The following is a 13,666-nucleotide window of genomic DNA, read 5'->3' as shown; positions in this document are numbered from 1 at the left end:
AACATTTGCAATTTAAAAAAATGGACCATATCCTAGGAAAATAGGTAAAAATAAGAGATTTTGATTCTCATCACAAATCGCAATAAATAAAAAATGAATAAATAAACGGTCTCTTAACCGGGCTTAAACCCATGTCCGTTGAATCCCAAAAATCAGAATTTCCCGTCAAAAAAGGGATGTTTGACTGGTTCAGTTCTGTACAGAGACCTAATTCCCACACAGTACACATTACACAATGGATGACAGGTTTCTTACACCCAAAACTACAGGACAAGCTATCTTCACAGAATTGTAGCCTACAAGCTACATGGCAAAAAGTAGCTTGCTACATCAAAGCTACACACACACACACACACACACATAGTCGTAATCAAAAGTTTGCATACACTTGTAAAGAACATAATCTCATGGCTGTCTTGAGTTTCCAATAATTTCTATAACTCATATTTTATTGTGATAGATTGATTGAAGCACATACTTGCTGGTCACAAAAAACATTCATTCAGTTTGGTTCTTTTATGACTTCATTATGGGTCTACTGAAAATGTGACTAAATCTGCTGGGTTAAAAGTATAGCAATGTCAATATTTGGTTACATGTCCTTAGGCAAGTTTCACTGCAATAAGGCGCTTTTTGTAGCCATCTACAAGCTTCCGGTAAGCTTCTGGTTAAATTTTTGACCACTCCTCTTGACAAAATTGTCATTGTCCTGTTGGAACACATAACTGCGCCCAAGACCCAACCTCCGGCCTGATGATTTTAGGGCAGGGGTAGGGAACCTATGGCTCTAGAGCCAGATGTGGCTCTTTTGATGACTGCACGTGGCTCTCAGATACATTTTAGCTGACATTGCTTAACACGATAAGTAATGAATAATTCCGTTGGTAATCACAGTGTCAAAAATAACGTTCAAAATATAAAACATTCTCATGCATTTTTATCCATTCATCCAGTTTCTACCGCACCTGTTTAAGAAGTCGCATTAATGGTAAGAAGTATTTTATTTAGAGACTTATTATACTCTAAAAATGTCGGTCTTTCTTAAAAATGCACGCATATAGTTGTATTCAGTGTTAAAAAAATATATTATATGGCTCTCACGGAAATACTTTTAAAAATGTTTGGCTTGTATGGCTCTCTCAGCCAAAAAGGTTCCCGACCCCTGTTTTAGGTTGTCCTGAAGAATTTGGAGATAATCCTCCTCTGTAAAGCACCAGTTCCATTGGCAGCAAAACAGGCCCAGAGCATAATACTACTACTACCACGCTTGACTGTAGGAATGGTGTTAAGTTAAATGACTCTGAAGTTTCAATTGTGGAATCAGGTAAAACATTCATCATACAAATAATATTAACGTATTTCCGTTTCAACATATTTAGATTAACCCTTTCAGATTCAGCATCTCATTTTAAAAAGTTCCCACACAATTACAGAAAACTGTTGCAATGATTTATAATAGAATGCAACTTCAAAATCTTGTTTGTATGTTAGGACATTTTTATTCATTTATAGGCAAAACAAGAAGTACATACAGTAATGGACTTTGAAAATGCAGGAAGAGTATTCCATCAGAACGTAAATGACCTAGGGCCTATTTCTTTGTAACTTTTAGGATAAGTAATAAGTTGAACAGTTAATGTTTATTTTCTACACATTCTGTTATGTTTATTCCATTGCATACATCACCATATTTTATTGTCAATTGTATAATTTTTTTGGAAGTAGACTTCTCTTTTGTTTGATTGATGCCTCAGTGATGATTCAGAATATGCAACAAAACTATGGTCTGATTAAATTGTGTGTTTGTCATTTCAGGTCCAAACTGGAGGCTCATTCTTTCTCTCACTGTGACATTGTTTATTTGGTTGTAGTCAAGGTGAGAAATGGCGGGGGTAATGTTTGTGCCGATGTATAAACTCAAAGTCGAAAACATCTGTAACTGTACCACCATTACTTTTGGCGACCACAAATATAACACAATGGTAGGGGAAACACTACATCTGTACATACTATATATGTTGTGTTGTAATGAAGTCCAGCCCCTGTAGAGTATATTCAATACTTGTCCTGCTCCCATTACTTTACAATGTTATCATTGAGGTTGAAACATTTGAAAAAACATTGACAAGACAATCAATGTGAGAAAAATGAACCTCATTTTGGAAAAAAAAAATATTTTAACGAGTAGTGGGTACCTTTCTCATTTGAACATATAGTGTACCAATTCCCAGTATTTGGGAATGGATATTGGTACTCATCTGTACCAATTATTGGTACTTTTGTGCGAGTTGATCAATATTAATTGTTTCATGATAAAATCTAATTTTTTAATGTAACATTTGAAGATGAGCTGATTATGATAATTGTTCGGTCCAGTTGTTATATATATTTTTTCGTTTTATATAATCTCATTTGCAGGTATTATATAGTAGACTTTACATACAGTTGCAACTTGAAAACGTTAGATAGCCGTAGTGTATAGGCTAAGGGGTGTTGCCTTGTTAGGAAGTAGTCTTTGCCATTAAGCTGAATCTAGTTGTTGCGCCCTACAAAATATTTTTATTGTAAGTATTGTACTTTTTCCACATCAGCTATTATTGTAACGTGCATCTTAGATGTAGTTTTCACTACCAAATTTTAGTGTTGTAATCGCCATGTAAAATCGTCAATGCTAATCAGTAGCAATATAAATGTCAAAGCCAATGTAAATTAGCATCAAGCTAGCACATTTTGGAAAAGTGAATCCTTGCTTTATGTTCGACTGTTTTGTATTTGGGGTACTTGCTTTGTTGGAATTGAAAATGTCAACATTAATTTGATGCAGTTCGGCTGAAACCGGTCTGAGCGCAGCTTGAGGGATTTGATATTTGAGCCGGTGTTTAGTGTGCAAACGGATGTGATGCCCAGAGCAACAAAGGTTTTGAAATATTGCAAGTTAGATTTTACGTGAATCGACACCAGGTGGTACAGACAGAATTCCGCCTATAAGAGTACCGTATATCGTACCCATTCCTACTTTTAACCTATGATTACACTTGTGTACATTGTCATCCGTTAATGTTACAGTAAACAATTATAACAAAAGCTGTCAAATGATTAACACTTTTAATCAGCTTGATCACAGTTTTTAAATAAATTATTCCTGATAATGACCTAGTGCAACTCTCTCATATATGACCATTTTCTCTTACTGTACGACATAAATACAAATGATTGGACACTATTGTGTATATTTAGCATACTGTATGTGTTAACATGTCAAGTCCCATCTTATAACTCATTTGTATACTCTAGCCTTTAAATAGACCCCCTTTTAGACCAGTTGATCTGCCGTCTCTTTTCTGCTCTGCAACCCTCTCCTGTGTGGAGAGGTTATTAGGTAACCACAAATGATTTTTGCTAGCTGTTCAAAGTCGGGACCCGAGGTGGACCACTCATCTGTGCATCAGTCAGGGACGTCTCTGCGCTGCTGACTTGTCTCCACTCAAGATGATCTCCTGCTGGCCCCACTATAGATTGGACTCTCACACTATTAACTAGATCCACTCGACGTCCATTGCACCGGTCGCCGAGAGGGAGGGTCCCCACTTCTGCAGTCCCTTCCAAGGTTTCTCATTGTATCCCATTGGGTTGATTTTTTTTTTTGGCCTGATGTGGGATCTGAGCCGAAGATTGAGTTGTGGGTTGTGCAGCACTTTGAGAAACTTGTGATAAAGGGCTATAAAAATACACTTTAAATGATTGATAAAACATATTGCACACCATAGTATAATTCAGTTCTCGACTTATAGTCTTGTTTTCTGTTGTTGTGCAGTATTTGGTGTCAGGCTGTTTTTTTGTATTTTCCATTTTATGTTTTGACCCATCGGCAACCGCTTTTCTCTGCACAGGTGGCACGGATATGTGCAATTATTAAACAACACTATTTGGTTCTTTGCACGTGTTTTATGCTTTGCTATGTGTGTGTTTTGCACCACATTGCTATTCTGGGTTGTTGACTTTTAACTTTTGCTCGATGCTTCTTCCTGTTGCAACCTCATAAATTGTCTTCTAAGTAATTGTTCCCTAGTAACGCTCATATAAGTCTAATTGCTCCTTTTCGTTGTAGCCATAATGGGAAAAAAAATACAGATTACAACCAATGATTTTTCAAATACCCATAAACTTGTATTAAATGATGCTGGATTGAAATTAGTGGCAAATGTGCATTCAAGATCAGACCCCATTGACATTGATGATGAAAAACATGCAAACAGTTACAATATCCATCCATCCATTTTTCTACCGCTTGTCCCTTTCGGGGTCGCGGGGGTGCTGCAGCCTATCTCAGCTGTATTCAGGCGGAAGGCGGGGTACACCCTGGATAAGTCGCCACCTCATCACAGGGCCTAGTTAGAATATGGTCAGCACATATTTTCAGTTTCTCATTACAACATGTCCGATAGTAATCTCATAGTAATTTCTCATCCATTTGTTTGTTCACTACCTGTGCTCAAACTGTCACACAAACGACAATTAAATACAAAAATAAATAATATTAATCAATAAAGTTTACCAAGATAAATAGTTGTACATAATTTGTGATTGACATGATGAGATGAAAATTATTATCTAATTTTTCAATAATGTTCAAGAGGTTTGTTCTTCCTTGTACTTTGTAAACACTTGAGTTTTATTTAAAAAACTGGATCATATTAGTGCACTGTTTAACTTCTTTGCTTAATTTATTCCAAAATTAAACTCCACATACTGATTTACTTAAGCAGTGATTCTCAAACTGTTTAACGTGTACCACTCGTAGTAGGAGGGCTCCATCTAGTGGTACGCCGAAGAATCACTCAATTGAAATACAGCGATTCCTTTTCTTGTATTCAAACAGTGTTACTGTTCAAACTGTGAGTAATGTTACAGTAGAAGCATTTAAGTCTCACCTTAAAACTCATTTGTATACTCTAGCCTTTAAATAGACTCCCTTTTTAGACCAGTTGATCTGCCGTTTCTTTTCTTTTTCTTCTATGTCCCACTCTCCCTTGTGGAGGGGGTCCGGTCCGATCCGGTGGCCATGTACTGCTTGCCTGTGTATCGGCTGGGGACATCTCTGCGCTGCTGATCCGCCTCCGCTTGGGATGTTTTCCTGCTGGCTCCGCTGGGAACGCTTTGGACTGGACTCTCGCGACTGTGTTGGATCCATTGTGGATTGAACTTTCACAGTATCATGTTAGACCCGCTCGACATCCATTGCTTTCCTCCTCTCCAAGGTTCTCATAGTCATCATTGTCACCGACGTCCCACTGAGTGTGAGTTTTCCTTGCCCTTATGTGGGTGTGAGTTTTCCTTGCCCTTATGTGGGCCTACCGAGGATGTCGTGGTGGTTTGTGCAGCCCTTTGAGACACTAGTGATTTAGGGCTATATAAGTAAACATTGATTGATTGATTGATACAGTGACCAAAATATTAAATATAATTGGTAAATAAAACCTCTGCTTTGTTTTAATGAATATTAATTCATTATGCTACTGTTTTTTAAATTTTGGTCTTTATAGTGGTACTTGGAGAAACACGTTTTTTTGAGGTGGTACTCGATGAAAAAAGTTTGGCAACCACCATACTAAAGGTTTCAAGTGTTGTACGTTAGTACAAAGCAGCATGGTGGCAGAGGGGTTAGTGCATATGTCTCACAATACGAAGATCTCGAGTAGTCCTGGGTTCAATCCCGGGCTCGGGATCTTTCTGTGTGGAGTTTGCATGTTCTCTCCGTGACTGCGTGGGCTCCCTCCGGGTACTCCGGCCTCCTCCCACTTCCAAAGACATGCACCTGGGGATAGGTTGATTGGCAACACTAAATTTGCCCTAGTATGTGAATGTGAGTGTGAATGTTGTCTGTCTATCTGTGTTGGCCCTGCAATGAGGTTGCGACTTGTCCAGGGTGTACTCCGCCTTCCGCCCGAATGCAGCTGAGATAGGCACCAGCTAACCCCCGCGACCCTTAAAGGGACAAGTGGAAGAAAATGAATGGATGGACGTTAGTACGAATGTTTTAGCTATTTTCTTTTTTCTTTTTTTATCCCTGAGGGTGGATTTATTTTGTTGAGAAAATTTTTTATACAGTTTTGGTCACGGTATCGATATGTTTGTAGTAACAGATGTATGCTTGCTCAGCTTCACCATTGCTTCGGGTTTAAGTACCTACAGTGGCCTAGTGGTTAGAGTGTCCGCGCTGAAATCGGTAGGTTGTGAGTTCATACCAAAGATTATAAAAAAAATGGGACCCGTTGCCTCCCTGCTTGGAACTCAGCATCAAAGGTTGGAATTGGGGGTTACATCACCATAAATGACTACCGGGCACGGCACCGCTGCTGCCCACTGCTCCCCTCACCTCCCAGGATGTGATCAAGGGGATGGGTCGGATGCAGAGGACAAATTTCACCACACCTAGTGTGGTGAAATTTGTCATTGGTACTTTAACTTTAAGTAACATCTTACCCAATTCAAGACCAACCATTAAATATGAGAGCATTTTTTTTAGCAATATTTGGACATAAATATATTGCAAAATAACAATTATTGAAATGAAAACATAATGGTAAAAAGAATACCTAATCATAAAAAAATATCCAGGTTGAGGAAGAGGTAGCAGAGATATGTCATGTCGTACACTCATCCAGAGGGTGTATACAAATACAAATTGTGAGTTAAGTTAATCTAATAAAATGTGTGAGGCGAGCCCTGTGCAATAAAAGTCATATTGCAGTGGTCTAACAAACCATAAACATACAATGACATGTCTCTTCTTGACTTCAACATGTGCCCATTTTCTCATCCGCCCTTTGGTTATTAAAAACAGTTTTATGTGAACCAACACCTGCTCTCGTGTTCCAGGGAGCTCAATAAATGTGGGAAAAGAGACCATGCTGACCTGATAAGACTTGTGTTTAAAAGACTTTTCAGCCCCCCATCTAGGGGACACTTGGGAGGTGAGACATGATGCTGCCCATTCTGCTGCTGCTCCTACAAGTCCTAAGTCCAACTCTGGCCTGGATAGTAAGTGACTCTGGCACTAAAGCGTGCACTTTGGTTTTACTGTTAATACACACGTACCTTTTTCTTGTTGTTTCTAAGCCAGATGAGGACTGGGGGTCTGGTAATGTGATGTCATCAGTGGGGGATTCGGGGCAGTGTGTTTGTCAGTTTTATCTACCTGACACCAACTTTCCCACTGACCGGGTGCAGCATACTTGCCAACCGTCACGGATTTTCCGGGAGACTCCTGGAATTCAGCGCCTCTCCCGAAAACCTCCCGGAAGAAAGTTTCTCCCGAAAATCTCCCGAAATTCAGCAGGAGCTGGTGGCCAGCCAAGTGTTTGGCGGTCATACACAAGCAGTGAGCTGACAGAGACGAAAATAGACGCAAACAATACAAAAACGAACAGAGCTGACAGCGAGAGACAGCAGGGCAAAGCACATACTGGCGCCATCTTCTGGAAACTCAGGAGGGACGTTACTCAAATAGTGAAAGGTAAGTGTTGTTGTTTTTTATTTAGTAACCAGCAAGCACAGTACAGTTAGTAGAACAACTGTGTTTTTATTACTGTGTATTTGATAGGTGCCATCTGAAATTCAACTATTTCTTTTATTTATATTTACAATAAAATAAATATATACAGCTAGAATTCACTGAAGGTTAAGTATTTCATAGCTATATAACTCTGTATATATATATATATATATATATATATATATATATATATATATATATATATATATCCATCCATCCATTTCCTACCGTTTATTCCCTTTCGAGTTCGCGGGGGGCGCTGGCGCCTATCTCAGCTACAATCGGGTGGAAGGCAGGGTACACCCTGGACAAGTCGCCACCTTATCGCAGGGCCAACACAGATAGACAGACAACATTCACACTCACATTCACACACTAGGGCCAATTTAGTGTTGCCAATCAACCTATCCCCAGGTGCATGTCTTTGGAAGTGGGAGGAAGCCGGAGTACCCGGAGGGAACCCACGCATTCACGGGGAGAACATGCAAACTCCACACAGAAAGATCCCGAGCCTGGATTTGAACCCAGGACTGCAGGAATTTCATATTGTGAGGCAGACGCACTAACCCCTCTGTCACCGTGAAGCCCATATATATATATATATATATATATATGAAATATATATGAAATACTCCAGTTGGTGAATTAGCTGTAAATATACACCCCTCCCCTCTTAACCACATCCCCGCCCCAACCACGCCCCAAACCACGCCCCCCAACCCCCACCTCCCGAAATCGGAGGTCTCAAAGTTGGCAAGTGTGGGGTGCAGCACATGCAAGAAGTTAGCAAGGATCTGATCCAGGAAGTGCGAATTCAAAAGAACAAGGTATGGTAAAAAATTATATAATTTCAGTTTTACAAATATAAAATGGGGTGGTTAAAGCACAAGGATCTAGGATCTGAATTTCCAGGCAAAGCGGATCCAATAAACCAGTGTTGCCAAGTCTGCTTAATATTGTCAGGCTTGCCCCTTACAGTTTGTTTGTGTTTTAGTTTTTTCTTCTGTGTGTGTAGTATTTCCTGTCAGCGCTCTTATTTTGTCTGTTTCCTGTCTTTCTCCCTGAGCGCTGTTTCCCCTCACCTGCGGCTGATTGGCACCTGGCCACACCTGGTGTCAATCAGCCCACTCCTATTTAGACCTGTTTTCTCTTTCAGTCAGTGCTGGATTATTGTCACTTCTGTATTGTCGCTACTGTCGTGTCGTGTCGTGCCATTGCAGCGTAGCGGTAAGCTATATTACGGTAGCAGTTTGTAGCTTACTGTCTTATGTTCCCTGCTTTCAAATGACTTCTGTTTACCTGCTTGCTACCCGCTTGCTCCCACGCTAGGCCCTTTTGTTTTTGCTAGCTTCCATGCTAAGCTACTTTTGTTTTCTAGCTCCCATGCTAGCTCTTTTAGTTTGTTATCCGCCTCGTGGGCGCTTTTTGTTGTACCCCTTTTGTTTGGTTTTGTCTTAGTGTTTTATTAAACCATGTTTCCTCACTCAATGCCTGCCTTCTTCTCTACATCTTGAGGTACGTCAACAACAAACTTTGACAATTTTAAGAAACTTTGGGCTTTTTTTTCCTTTTTTTTTTCTAGATTTGCCTACAAATCTAGGGAGTCGCGGGTTGTTGTTTTTTTTGGGGGGGGGTGGGGGGTGCGGGGTTGTTTTGAAATGAGTAGTTGCTTATCAGATAAGCAACTTTTCAGTTCTTCTGGTAAGTAGTTCCTCTTTTCTCCACCTCCATTTCACCTCGACAAGGCCTCAAACACACTCATATAATTAATTTATTAAGAGATGTTCAGAAAAATGTCTTGTTGTATTTATATTTTTCAGGAGTAACCCAGTCGTAACTTGTTGTATCATGGAAACAATCACTAGCAGCAGTTAGATTGGATCAGAATATTTAAAATGTATACATCCCAATTGTAAAAACTCTTTTGGTGAAAATTAACCTGACATTCATTTGGCTTGTAATTTATTGTAAATATTCCATAAGGTAGTGCAATGTTGTCATTTTTGACAGTAATATCATTATTCTTTCCCTTATATAAAAAAAAACAAAATAAAATACAAACAATAAAAGCTATGAGCATTTACTATAAAACATCAACACATAACAGTTTAAGTTAGAGACAATATAACAAAAGAATATGAATAAAATGGCATGTATGTATACAATGTATATAAGTACGACTCAAATTTTTTAAAAGAGGACACGTCAGTGCACATTTTCTGTCCAATTTAGAGAAAAAAATGCAAAAATCTGTTTCTTTCTTTTCCTTCCTAATCTTCCAGATCGAGTCTTATGAAGTGAAGTTGGAGGCCTACTTGAAAGAACTGCAAGAACTGCAAATTTTAGTGTCCAATCTTGGGTCCAGTGCTGAGGACTACATCAAAGTGGACTTCGAGCTGCTCAGGATTTAGCTCAGAGAGTTTGAGTCTCTGGTGTCTCAGCTCAAAGATGCCTTCAATTCCTCCTCCCCCATGTTTGACTCACTCTATACTGAGGTGAAACACTTTTTTAAACCCATCCATCCATCCATCATCTTCCGCTTATCCGAGGTCGGGTCGCGGGGGCAGCAGCCTAAGCAGGGAAGCCCAGACTTCCCTCTCTCCAGCCACTTCGTCCAGCTCTTCCCGGGGGATCCCGAGGCGTTCCCAGGCCAGCCGGGAGACATAGTCTTCCCAACGTGTCCTGGGTCTTCCCCGTGGCCTCCTACCAGCTGGACGTGCCCTAAACACCTCCCTAGGGAGGCGTTTGGGTGGCATCCTGACCAGATGCCCGAACCACCTCATCTGGCTCCTCTCGATGTGGAGGAGCAGCGACTTTACGTTGAGCTCCTCCCGGATGGCAGAGCTTCTCACCCTATCTCTAAGGGAGAGCCCCGCCACCCGGCGGAGGAAACTCATTTCGGCCGCTTGTACCCGTGATCTTATCCTTTTTTAAACCTAAATAATTTATTGTGTCTAACTGCCATCAACAAAGAGTAAAATTTGTGTGTTTATAACTTTAAGTTTGAACACTTTTTGTAAGAGGGTTAATAAATATTGTATGTAAAAGGTAAAAAGGTTGTACTTGTATAGCGCTTTTCTACACATTTTTAAGGAGCCCAAAGCACTTTTACAGTATTTCCACATTCGTACGCACATTCACACATTGATGGCGGGAGCTGCCATTCAAGGCGATCACCATGACCCATCAGGAGCAAGGGTGAAGTGTCTTGCCCAAGGACACAACGGACGTGACTAGGATGGTAGAAGAAGGGGATTGAACCAGTAACCCTCAGATTGCTGGCACAGCCACTCTACCAAATTCGCCGCGCCGTCCCCTAAATCAGTGGTTCTCAACCTTTTTTCAGTGATGTAGCCCCTGTGAACATTTTTTTAATTCAAGTACGCCCTAATCAGAGCAAAGCATTTTTGGTTGAAAACAAGAGATAAAGAAGTAAAATACAGCACTATGTCATCAGTTTCTGATTTATTAAATTGCATAAAAGTACAAAATATTGCTCATTTGCAGTGGTCTTTCTTGAACTATTTGGAAAAAAAGAAATAAAAATAACTAAAAACTTGTTGAAAAATAAACAAGTGATTCAATCATAAATAAAGATTTCTACACATAGAAGTAATCAATTAAAGTGCCCTCTTTGGGGATTGTAATAGAGATCCATTTGGATTCATGAACTTAATTCTAAACATTTCTTCACATAGAAAGTAATCATTAACATCAACATTTATGGAACATGTCCACAAAAAATCTAGCTATTAACACTGGATATTGCATTGTTGTATTTTTTTCACAGTTTATGAACTTGCATTCATATTTTGTTGAAGTGTTATTCAATAAATATATTTATAAAAGTTTTTTGAATTGTTGCTATTTTTAGAATATTTTATAAAAATCTTACGTACCCCTTGGCATACCTTCAAGTACCCCTGGGGTATGCGTACTCCCATTTGAGAACCACTGCCCTAAATCACAGATGTCCTTTGCAATAGGACATGTTTCAATCTTTTGTTTCCTGCTGCTCATTTTCCTCATCTTTTCAGGTAAAATCTCTAATTTTGTAGCATTTTTCTTTCACCCCTCCACCCCCCTCTTCTTTGTGTGCTGGTGACTCTGCTGTGTGTTTAATTTAGCCGAAAAACGCATTTTATTTTGAGGCTCCTAAAAATACCAAAACGATTCACACTTTTCTATTTATGGGAAGTTATTGGTATACTTTTGGTGCATGTTATGGACTAAAACAGTATCAGTTTGAAGAGTTTAGGCTTTGCTTGTTATTTTCCTGTGTTTGGTATCTGTTCCTGTCCTACTGCTCTTTAATTGGCTATATTTCCTGTGTGGTCTGTGTTTTACAGCACATTTACTTTCTGTTCCTTCTCCTGCCTGCACACCTGTTTCTCACTGTCAATTAGTCATATTTAGTTCCACCTTGTCCCCTGCTTCGAGGCTGGTCCATGATCTGTTGTGAGTTTGTGTTGTGTGCACAAGCTATTTCTTTGCTCCTTCAACTCTTTTTCCGACAATGTCCCTATCTAAAAGAACATGTTACTTGCACGTCAGCTGCCGTCCCTTCATCTCAGGGTCAGGCAAAAAATCTGGTGAGCATGTGACATGATTATTGTAGAGCAAAATAACATTTAAAAACATTTCACATAATTATATATATGTACATATGTATATAGTTATATATATATATTTATATATATATACATATATTTATATATATACATACATATATATATATATATATATATATATATATATATATATATATATATAGAAATATATATATATATATATATCTATATATACAAACTTGTATTATGCCTTCGACACTAAGACTGGGGAGGAGAAACACCTTATTGTTCCCTTTCAGAAGTTCCAGGAGAAATGTTCCAACCTGCACTACAACCCCACTGATCAGCTACTCTACATGTACAACGACAGTTACTACATGTACTACCATGTCAAGTTTAACATGGGATGACTTCACTCTTTGGCATCTGCTGTATTGTGATGGATGGACTTCTTTGCAATTAAAATTTAAGCATTCAAAGGACTGTACTGCTCTTACCTTTTTTTTTGCTCCTCAGTCATCAATAATTTAAAAATAATTGGACATTTACTACCTCACATATTTACCGGATAAATGATAATAACAATAAAAATAATAATAATACATTTTATTTGGTAAAGCGCTTTTCAGAGTACTCAAAGACGCTTTACAGGATAACATATTAAAATATAAAACAGTTCAAAGTAATAATACAAAATACAGGAAATACAAAAGCAGCTTATTGTAAAATACATAATAATACAGGACATTTACAAGACGGGACATGACAATAGTATTGTCCTTCCGAATTGCCAGCAAATTTATTTTGGTTTTCCATCCATCCATCCATCCATTTTCTACACCTCATTCCCTTCAGGGCTGCGGGGGGCGCTGGAGCCTATCTCAGCTACAATCGGGCGGAAAGGCGGGGACGCGGGGTAAACCCTGGACAAGTCACTCATCACAGGGCATTTTAGTTTTAATGATATTTATTCATAATTTAAGAAAAATGCATTGAAACATCAACCCCACAACCCCACCCATTCATTAAACCCCAACTTGAAGAGTTTTGAGAAAATAATAATTGTTATGCTATGAGTTGCAAGCAAGTATTAGTTGGCATATATCTGCCCCCTCTCGGGAGACTCTAGGGGTATTGCTCATTGTTGATTTCCGTAGCTTGGTTTGGTGCCCTCTTGCAAGTGCTGTGCATGAGGTTGCCCGCCTCATCCACCCACGCCAGTCTTTTTTGGGCGTCATCTGTCATTCCAGAGTCACTGAACTTCCTCGGTTGCCATCCAGGCTTTCCTGGAAGTCACTGGTTTCCCAGAAATGTATGATTGTATTACATCCGGAGATGCTGTCCGCTTCATTCAACAATTATTTGTAGTGCAATAATGTTCATTGTCATATCTGTGTTATTGCTTTTTACTTCATTAACTGCTTTTTGTCATAATTTTTGGTAGCATATTTGTATATATCGTATTTGTTGTTGTCTCTCTCTGTCTCTGCAATTCCTCTCCTCTGTCTTCCTTATTTTTCTTCTTTCTAGCCCCTCCTGC

The 13,666-nt window shown here is 39.2% G+C and overlaps 1 protein-coding gene across 1 annotated transcript; it reads left to right on the top strand.

Annotated features, from left to right (window-relative positions):
- Positions 1-6,981: 6,981 nt before the first annotated feature.
- olfm4.2 (olfactomedin 4, tandem duplicate 2) lies at positions 6,982-12,536 on the top strand. Its single transcript, XM_061893785.1, is given in 5 exon segments — positions 6,982-7,041; positions 7,120-7,224; positions 8,314-8,382; positions 9,838-10,062; positions 12,372-12,536. Coding segments are annotated over 5 exon segments (624 nt in total).
- The last annotated feature ends 1,130 nt before the right edge of the window (positions 12,537-13,666 follow it).

This window comes from Nerophis ophidion, linkage group LG03 (genome assembly GCF_033978795.1).
Source record: "Nerophis ophidion isolate RoL-2023_Sa linkage group LG03, RoL_Noph_v1.0, whole genome shotgun sequence".
Taxonomy (NCBI): Eukaryota; Metazoa; Chordata; class Actinopteri; order Syngnathiformes; family Syngnathidae; genus Nerophis; species Nerophis ophidion.
Note: the sequence above shows the minus strand (reverse complement) of the source record. Positions and strands in the feature narration are given on the sequence as shown.